The sequence below is a fragment of the Taudactylus pleione genome, unplaced genomic scaffold, assembly GCF_031769625.1.
Source record: "Taudactylus pleione unplaced genomic scaffold, aTauple2 ptg000189l, whole genome shotgun sequence".
NCBI classification, from domain to species: Eukaryota; Metazoa; Chordata; class Amphibia; order Anura; family Myobatrachidae; genus Taudactylus; species Taudactylus pleione.
The window spans coordinates 11,749,664-11,760,134 of NW_028284591.1; the positions used below are offsets into that span (position 1 = coordinate 11,749,664).

Consider the following 10,471-nt stretch of genomic DNA (forward strand, 5'->3'; position numbering starts at 1 on the left):
GAAGAAGCACTTCTCCCCATCAACATACTGGAACTGCGGGCAGTATACAGGGCCCTGCAGTCGTCCGGCCCCGTTCTTCATGGAAGGGCGGTTCAGGTGCAGTCCGACAATACCACCACGGTGGCATATATCAACCACCAAGGAGGAACTCGCAGTCGGGCAGCAATGTCGGAGGTGTCTCGCATCCTTGCTTGGGCGGAGTGCCACATTCCAGCGATCTCGGCGGTCTTCATCCCCGGAGTCCTCAATTGTGAGGAGGACTTCCTCAGCCGTCACGATGTGCATCCTGGGGAATGGTCGCTTCACCCAGAGGTGTTTCAGCTACTCGTGGACAGATGGGGGCTGCCGGAGCTGGACTTGATGGCCTCCCGTCACAATCACAAGTTGCCCGTTTACGGGTCAAGGACAAGAGACGCAGGCGCATGTCCGTTGGACGCGCTGTCGGTGAAATGGACGCTTCACCTGGCGTATCTGTTTCCTCCGATATCCCTACTTCCTCGGGTTCTGCGGAAATTCAAGCAGGACGGCGGCACGCTCGTGCTGGCGGCTCCGGCGTGGCCCAGATGTCCTTGGTACTCCGATCTGAGGAGCCTCTCCATCGATGCCCCGTACCTTCTTCCTCAGCGTCGGGACCTGTTGTCTCAAGGGCCCTGCCTTTACCCGGATCTGGGTCGGCTGTCTTTGACGGCGTGGCTCTTGAGACAGCCGTCTTGAGGTCTCAGGGTTTCTCCAGTTCGGTTATTGGTACCATGCTCAGGGCACACAAGCCTGCTTCCGCACGGATTTACCACAGGGTGTGGCGCACTTACTTTCAGTGGTGTGAGTCCAAAAACTATGATCCTCAGGTGTTCCGAGTTTATAGAATCTTACACCTTGCCTCTCTGAAGGTTCATGTGTCTGCTTTGTCCGTGTGGTTTCAACGACGGATTGCTACATTGCCAGATGTTCACACCTTTTTCCAAGGTGTTCTCAGAATCCAGCCTCCCTTCGTGCCTCCTGTGGCTCCTTGGCGGTAGTGCTACGGGTCTTGCAGGGTCCTCCTTTTGAGCCTCTTGAGTCAGTGGAACTCAAGTGGCTGAGGTTTAAGACCATTTTTTTCCTGGCGATTGCTTCTGCCAGGAGGGTGTCAGAATTGGAGGCGCTTTCCTGTCGCCCTCCTTTTCTGATTTTTCACCAGGACAGAGCGGTGCTCCGCACTCGTCCTGAGTTTTTGCCTAAAGTGGTCTCAAAGTTCCACATTAATCAGGAACTTGTTGTGCCAGCTTTTCAGTCACCTGATCTTTCAGCTGGTGAGGCTTCATTAGATGTAGTCCGGGCGCTTAGAATCTATGTGGACCGGACTGCTTTGGTTAGGAAGTCCGATTCACTGTTTGTCCTCTTTGGTTTTCACAAGAGGGGTTGGCCTGTCAACAAACAAACGTTAGCCTTTGGCTTTGTTCCGTTATTTGTGAGGCTTAGGCACAGGAGGGTTTACCTGTGCCTGCCTCTGTTAAGGCTCATTCCACTCGTTCTGTGGGTCCCTCTTGGGCTACTAGACGTGGCGCCTCTGCTGTTCAGCTGTGTAAGGCGGCCACTTGGTCTTCAATTCAGACGTTTTTGAGGTTCTATGCGTTCGACACCTTCGCCTCTCAGGATGCATCCTTCGGGCGCCGGGTACTCCTTCCAGCACAGGAGCGTCCCCGCCCTTAGTTGAACTGCTTTGGGACATCCCCAAGGTCAACCCTGTGGACCCCCTATGGATCCTGAAGTAGAAAACAAGAGACATGGTAAGAACTTACCTTTGTTCTCTGTTTCTACGAAGTCCATAGGGTCCACAGGTCGCCCGCCCTGACGCACCTGGCTTCATATGGGCTGTGTGACTGGTCACCGGTTTTCCGTCTCCCATTTCTGTGAGTATGGTTCCCGTCTTCCTTCTCTCTATTTAATCTCCTCCTCCGGCCTTAGCTGCTTACCAACTGAGGTGCTGTGGCTCGGGGGCGGGGTATAGAGGCGGACGGACCTAAGTGCATCCTGGGAGCAGCAAAGCTTTAACTGCGTGGTGCCCGTGGATCCAGATCCAGCTATACCCCAAGGTCAACCCTGTGGACCCTATGGACTTCGTAGAAACACAAAAGGTAAGTTCTTGTTATAGCCCCGGCCAAAACCCAGTACATAAATTGTATAAAATGAATGCTGCGGCTGCTCAACTTCTGAGAGTAATTACTATAGTCAGTTGAGGCACATTGTTAAGCTCTTGCTAGATCCTAGACTTATATGCACAGGTAAGGGAAGGGTGGGTCAGTGGTGAACCACGAACCGCATAGGTTCGTACCATCCATTGGTTAAAACTATGTAATCATATTAGTAGAAATGCATAATCCACATGCATGCAATCTAAGCCTAAATTAGGCTCCCTAGGAGGTGCACCCCAGAGCAAAAAGGAACAAGTAGAAGAAAGAGGAAAAAAGTACTCTCTCACGGGGGCACACTCCAAGACAGTTTTGGTTTTAACAAGGTTGTGAATGGAATTAAAATATAACTTTTATTACCATAAGTTAAAATAAATGATATTGAGACACTGTAACAATAGAGGACACTTATGATTCAGTTGGAGAAAGAATCTTCCAAAAAAATACTATTACTACAATAATGTTAATGAAATTGATTATACATTAATCAATAAATCATATCTAGGAGGACAAAATCAAAGACAACAAATAAAAAAAATACACAACTGTGTTAACAAACACAGTGCAAAACTCTTTGACAATGTAGCGCAAATGAGTGTAAGAAACATGATGCCATCAACAAAAAATGATTGTCTATATATAAATAAAAGCAAAGCAAACTCAATAATGGGATCCCCTGCTATCATAGCTATTGTTCATTCTAGCACCCTTCACCTGTCCGTGCAGTTCCTCTTTCCTGCCTGGGGTGTCACTATCTGCTCTGGTTCTTCTAGCACACTCAGCTGATGTAACAAACTGCTCTGATACATACCAGAGTGTGCTAGTAGCACCAGAGCAGAGAAAGAACTGCACGTGTTGCGACAGGTGCAGGGTGCTAGAATGGACACTAATAGCAGAATGATTATCACATGTCAAAACTGCACACTCAGATATATTATCCAACATATACAGCTATAATAACTGGTAGTATTCCAGGTAAACAAATATCGGATGTGCCTGTGCATTTACATGTACCGAGATCTACTGTCTCCTGTTTTGCCTAGGCATAGGACAAGAGATGAGAGAATCAGTAACACCAGCACAGTGAAAAATAGTAATAGAACAACATCTGCTCAGAGACAACCCTGGGATCCCACCCTGATGCGCTGGGCAGTGCAGGGTGACGTCAGAGGGGTGGTCCCGATGAGAGTGCCGTAGTAGCCACTATGTGATACTCGGCTTGTGGTAAGGGATCCTTTGAGTGCTCAATGGAACCCCTGATCGACAGGGTTAAGGCGCGTTTCGCCGTAGGATTGTGACACAAAAAGTGTTACCATGGCTCAGCCAGGAAGTAAAATGCGTGTCGAAGGTTACTTCCACTTGGTGGAGACCCAGCCAGACTTATTAGGTCCCTAGAATTAGATCAGAGATTCAGACATTTGTGACAATTCTATGAGCAGCAAGGTAGGCCACATGTGACTTTTACGAACATTTGCATAAACCATAAAATAATCTGCAGCTAGCGAAAAAAAAAAGTATTATATTTAAAAATAAATAACCACAACACGTATAATTTACTTTCATGATACTGCAGGTCTCATGTAGGTAAACAAGTCCTTACATGCACACAGAATTTACAGCACCAGTAATATAATTCAAGGCCATGGAATGTACTGACTTGTGTGTCTCCATCTGACATACACAGAACAGTGACATAATAATGTTGATATTCACGTGCGGCAGATTGTCAGCGGACTCCATGAAAGTTGTTGCAGCGCAGCTGCTGGCGAGGTCGACAAACTAGCCGCTGTGGGACTATAAATCGTAGCTTATTATGGGTTGGGTACGGGGATGCCGGCACTCAGGATCTCTGCGGTCAGAATCCTGACAGGATTAGGATACAGACATCTCTCATCCTAACCATAAAACCGCGTGCCAGCAGCCTAAACCTAACCCATCTCCTGGATAAAGAGCTGGTCTCTGAAAAACACCTCGAACATCAACTATTATTCAGGGCAAGTCATTGCAATCGGGAAATAGTCATAAATATATTGCAGCAAAGCAGCTCATTGGTTGGATATTTTGGAAAGTTGACCTGTTATTGTTGCCTATATTAGACCAATTAAAAAGCATCACCCAGAAGGCAGCGACTCGCCACTCCTAGCCAATTGGTTACCACAATTACCACAATGGTGCCTGGTTCTGGATCAGACAAACCTGCGGCTGTGTTTCTGTACGGCCATGGCAGGCTCCTTACTTCTTTATGCCAACGCGAGAATGCGCCTGTATACACCGAAGATCGGTGCGTCAGCCGTCATCATTAGTATCTGGGCCGCTCGCTATGAGTGAGCAAGGAAGCCTGCATATAAGCACACCACACTCCCACAAGACAGGAGAGTACCGCACGTTCGCCGTCCAGAAAGGCAGATTTCACTGAAATTATGGTGCGTCTAGCTTGTGTGCACTAGCACTCTCTGCCATTGTGCATTTGTCTGATCTGGCAAAATAGCTAATGCGCTGTGAAATTAGCAAGGTCTGGCCGTATTTACACTTGTGTCTAACTCAGAATCAGGCCCAATGAGAGCACGGAAACAAGAGCTGCTAGCAGAATGCCGCAGGGTCAGCACCTCTCCCGCGGCAGCAGGCTCAGCACCTCTCCCGCGGCAGCAGGCTCAGCACCTCTCCCGCGGCAGCAGGCTCAGCACCTCTCCCGCGGCAGCAGGCTCAGCACCTCTCCCGCGGCAGCAGGCTCAGCACCTCTCCCGCGGCAGCAGGCTCAGCACCTCTCCCGCAGCCGCAGCGTAAGGACGGGGAGAGGGGATTCTTAAAAACCACTGTTAGCTTTAAATACTGTGAAGTACATAATGTTCCTCAAATGTCTTTGTGAAATAAGTGAATGCAAGGTGATTATCAAATAAGCGTGGGTATAATCTCTCAGTAAGACCCTGACCCTTTAATGTCAAGCTTCAACAAGCAGCGCCAGTTACCCTAAATAACTCTTACTATGCCCTCTGCAAATTATACTTGTAAACCAACCTTACATGTGGCAGAGGTTCCCCTTTCCTAACAGTTCCTTCCCTTACTCTGGTCCACAGAATTCCCCTACCAGTACCTTTAGCTACTATGGGCCACAGGATACCCCTACCGGTCCTTTTCTCCACTCTGGGTCACAGGATACTCTGCTTAACAGTTCATTCTCTTAACTCTGGTCCACAGAATCCCCCTACCGGTTTCTTTAGCTACCCTGGGTCACAGTACACCCCCCATATCTGTTCCTCCCTTTACTTTGGTCGACAGGACACCCCAGTGTTTGCACTTTTGGAGGGTTTTTTTCCCCATTTTCCTAGCTTGCTGACGTGTTTTCACTTTTGGATCCCCCCCCCCCCCCCCGTTTTTTTTGGAATGTTAAAGTTTCCTGTTACTGCCTTTGGTTTTTTTCCTGGTCAGATGGAATTACCTTTTCACGTTTTAATTTTATTTTTTGTTTTTACTGTAGTTTTGTCAGCTCTCCTGTTATTTACCACAGAATTTTAAGAAAAAAAAATATGCCAGGGAATTTACAGGACAAAGACTGGTAGAGACAGGGAAATCTGTACATTGAAAGTGGAAAAACTGCCCATACCAGTTCCTTGCACTAGTCTGGACCACAGAATACCCCCATCATCTGTTCCTTCCCTTACTTTGGTCCACAATATACCCCTATCGGTTCCTTCCCCTATTCTGGGTCACAGGATACCCCTACCAGTTCCTTCACTTGGGCTGGGCTACAGAAAAACCCTATTGGTTCCTTCCGCTATTCTGGGCCACAGGAAACCCCTATAGGTTCCTTCCACTATTCTGGGCCACAGAATACCCCATACTGGTTCCTTCCACTATACTGGGCCACAGGATACCCCTATTGGTTCCTTTCCGCTATTCTGGGCCACAGGAAACCCCTATAGGTTCCTTCCACTATTCAGGGCCACAGAATACCCCATACAGGTTCCTTCCACTATTCTGGGCCACAGGATACCCCTATCGGTCCCTTCCACTATTCTGGGCTGCAGGATACCCCTACTGGTTCTTTCCACTATTCTGGGCCACAGAATACCGCTACTGGTTCCTTCCACTATTCTGGGCCACAGAATACCCCTATCGGTTCCTTCCACTATTCTGGGCCACAGGATACCTCTATCGGTTCCAACGGCTATTCTGGGCCACAGGATACCCCTATCGGTTCCTACGGCTATTCTGGGCCACAGGATACCCCTATCGGTTCCTACGACTATTCTGGGCCACAGGATACCCCTATCAGTTCTTTCCACTATTCTGGGCCACAGGATACCCCTATCAGTTCCTTCCACTATTCTGGGCCGCAGGATACCCCTTCTGGTTCCTTCCACTATTCTGGGCCACAGGATACCCCTATCAGTTCCTAAGGCTATTCTGGGCCACAGGATACCCCTATCGGTTCCTTCCACTATTCTGGGCCACAGAATACCCCTATCAGTTCTTTCCACTATTCTGGGCCACAGAATACCCCTATCAGTTCCTTCCACTATTCTGGGCCACAGGATACCCCTATCAGTTCTTTCCACTATTCTGGGCCACAGGATACCCCTATCAGTTCTTTCCACTATTCTGGGCCACAGAATACCCCTATCAGTTCCTTCCACTATTCTGGGCCACAGGATACCCCTATCAGTTCTTTCCACTATTCTGGGCCACAGGATACCCCTATCGGTTCCTTCCACTATTCTGGGCCACAGAATACCCCTATCAGTTCTTTCCACTATTCTGGGCCACAGGATACCCCTACTCAGCACCCAGGATTACCCCCTATCTGTTATTTCCTTACTTTGATGAACAGTTAGTACTGGGTTGAACCAGTGGGTTCTTTCCCTACTCTGTGTCACAAGATACCCCTATCTGTTCCTTTCCTAGATTGGACACACAGGAGACCCTCCTACCGGTACCATCCCGATCTCTGAGCCACTGGATACCTGGGTTACAGGCTGCCACCTCCTACACAAGTTCCTTCCCTCCTGTGGGCAACAGGATTCCCACCCTACTCGTGCCTCTCCCCCCATTACCTCAGCCTCGGTGCAGCCTGACAGGACAGCCCCGCTCCGCCCCCCACCCAGCAGCCCTGTCACTGGGTCATTTCGGATACGAGAGGGTTAAACGTCACCCAAAGCTGGACGTGAAGCCGGAGCTTACACCCGCTAGCCTGCCCCGCTTCTCACCCGCAGCTCCTCGGGATCCGCCATTTTCTCCCGGCACCATCCTGAGGTAGCCGGGCAGCAGCGGCAGCGGCGAGTCACGTGATCTGGCCGGGATCGGGTCGTGGTGGTGAGGGATGGGGGGGGGGGGGGGGCGGGGCGCCCCGTGCACGCGCACAGTCTCTCCTGCACGAGCACATTATTATTCCCGCGCCCATCCCCCCCAACCACACACACACTTGTCAGTCGTCACAATCGTGTGAGCATCGGCCGATCCGGTCAGATCGCTGTCTTATGACCGATATGGGGGCGGGGGCTAGCTGCTCAGTGGTGACTGCTGAGGGGGTGGTTGTCAGGGTCAGACATGAGGTTACCCCAATCAGGGCAGGAGTCTATATGACCTGCATGCGATATAACCTCTGGCCAGAATTCATGGGGCTGATCGGATCCTGCCACCCAACATGAATAAAATAAAATAAAAAACTAATAAGGATAAAATCAGTCCAAGGTTCAGGGGCCTATTTATCAAAAATCGCTTTTGCAACGCGATCTGGGCGTGATATTAGCCGACATCCAGAAGTCCCTCTCTGGGAGGGTGCAGCCAGGTCAGCAAAGCGTGGGGCGGTTTGGAGGACGACGACTTGGTGTGGCACTGGGGGAGTGGGAGGCGCGTTCTTATCATCGGGCCCATGCTCCTCGTTATACAATGCCGAGATTACCATTATTTGACGTTCCGGACTTCACTCTGTAAAGTGGGCTGCCAAGGACAAAGAGATGGCGGGCTCGGAGAGACTTGCCCACTCTTCCGGGCACCACCTGATTTTTGGGAGAGTAGGCAAGAATGATTAGCGCCCATGATCACATTGCACGATACAGTCGGGCAAACGCAGGATTTTCAGGGGGGGGGGTGTTATATATATATATATATACACACTATATAGACAAAATTGATTGAACACTGGCAGCAAATAGATCAGCGAGATGTTATTGCCGTCAGTACTTTGTAGGTCCACCACATGCAGTGATTACTGCAGACGCTCTTCTTGGCAAACTGTCCACAAGTTCCTGGACAGCAGCAAGGGGTATGTTCTGCCATTCTGCCTTAACTACTGTACAGTGCCCAACTGTGACACTGAAGAAGGTTGAGTCGGCCTAGAATGCACCCATCGCTCCAAAATCGTCCCAGAGGTTCTCAATGGAGTTAAGATCTGGGCTCAGAGCTGAGCCGGTCCATCCGGGTTAACGAATTTTCTGTATACCAGTCCAGCGTCACCCTGGAAACATGACAGGTGGCATTGATGTCCTGATAAAAACATGTTGTTTCCGTAGAACTGCAAGTGCTTGGGCCTCCCTACCAAGTGCATGGGCCTCCTTACCAAGTGCATGGGCCTCCCTACCAAGTGCATGGGCCTCCCTACCAAGTGCATGGGCCTCCTTACCAAGTGCATGGGCCTCCCTACCAAGTGCATGGGCCTCCCTACCAAGTGCATGGGCCTCCTTACCAAGTGTTCTTGTCAAAACTGCCACATTATTGGCCATTTAGAACTCGTGTGCAATGGTATGCATGGGGGCGTCCAATCACTTTTGTCTACATATATATATATATATATATATATATATATATATATTAGAGATGTGCGGGTTCGGATTTACTCGGTTCTTATCGCCATTTTACCGCAAGTTCGTATTTGTTCGGATTTATTTTATTGGCTATCCAAAACACGTGATAGCCGATAGCCAATAAAATGCCGTTTTGAGATCCGAGTAAATCCGAACCCGCTCATCTCTAAATATACAACAGTATACACACACTGACCATGCATGCACGCCGGCTATTGCTGGGGAGGGAGGAAATCTCTCCCAATAAATGTTGTGAAGTGTAGCCTATAGCAGCACAAGTTAGCTTTATTAGCCTCTGGCTGGTTGTTATTGGACAATATATACCTTTACTAAAATCACATTTGAGAGACATGATCAACCTGGTTTATGCCTAGACTGTCTCTTTATTCTCTGGATCTGAATCAAGTGCTGGACTTTATCAACATATTCACGGCATATACTCGTACATTCAATTAATCAGTGGATAGTTATTTTGTATCTGTACGGGACACTGTGCAATTTGAGTCACCACTGTATACCTACTTACTATCGTTTTTCACTGCCTATAAAGATTTTTATGCAGGCATCTATAATATAGAACCGAGATCCATTGTGGTGTGTTTATTAGAACCAGGTTGCAATAACAGGTGTACTGTTTGTGCTCAGACTAATTGGCTGCTATATAGGAGCATAAACCTACTTGATATCTAGTACTGTAATACAAACTACCTGTTTTTAATACATTTATGTATTCTATGTGTATATGTATGTTGTTTTGACAGGGACACACCAGCACAGTATTTTTTTGTTTTCTGTGTATTTTTGAGGTTGGCATACCTCTTTTTATACTGCTGCAGGGTGCCTCTGATACCCCTGGGTTTTTGCTGGGTCTACCCGGGTCGCAGCTCAGTGTAAAAGGGTCCCTGAAAAATAACCTGGGTCAAGTGACCCTGCAATCCAGCCCAGGTAGCTACCAGGGTTGGACCCAGGTAATGGTGCAGTGTAAACTGTGCAACCTGGGTTATCTGACCTGGATCATGCCTAAAATGAGCGGATTGGTGGTTGTGGAGCAGTCACCTCCCACTTTTTATGACCTCACAGGTTTAGCAGGGCAGACCTGAGTTCAGTGTGAACAGGGCTGACCTGGGAGTAACCCAGATCAAAGGTGCAGTGTAAATGGGTCTGACCTGGGTCTGACCAGGGTTGGAACCATGTCCAAAAACCCAGGTCGGACCTGGGTTTTTGGTGGAAAAGAGGTATAACCTAACAGATTCACACGGGTCCAGTATGTACATATCCTTTTTTGCTATAGCAGCACAATGCCATGTGTAGATGGCGTTAGCTGCGGGGGCCAAACTCATCTCGGTAAATCTGACAGCGTATCCCCCTAGAAACCTATGAGGGCTGCGTCTGCTGTCGGAAATTAAGGGACCGCTGCAGAAATCTCTAACATGTAAAGATCTGTATAAGATGGCGTTGTATTCAGTGTTATAGTGGTTAAGACATATGGGGGGGGGGGGATAC

The 10,471-nt window shown here is 48.7% G+C and overlaps 1 protein-coding gene across 4 annotated transcripts in view; it reads right to left on the reverse strand.

Annotated features, from left to right (window-relative positions):
* Positions 1-7,454, reverse strand: part of PIAS2 (protein inhibitor of activated STAT 2) — an 87,720-nt gene extending 80,266 nt beyond the window's left edge. For 3 of the 4 annotated variants that reach the window (XM_088476508.1, XM_088476511.1, XM_088476510.1), the window contains exon 1: positions 7,373-7,454. In XM_088476508.1, the coding sequence (XP_088332634.1) occupies positions 7,373-7,396 (24 nt within the window). In that variant the 5' untranslated portion in view covers positions 7,397-7,454. Of the gene's footprint in view, positions 1-7,129; positions 7,198-7,372 lie in introns of those variants that run through there. The other variant, XM_088476509.1, reaches the window with a different exon arrangement.
* Between the last annotated feature and the right edge of the window lie 3,017 nt (positions 7,455-10,471).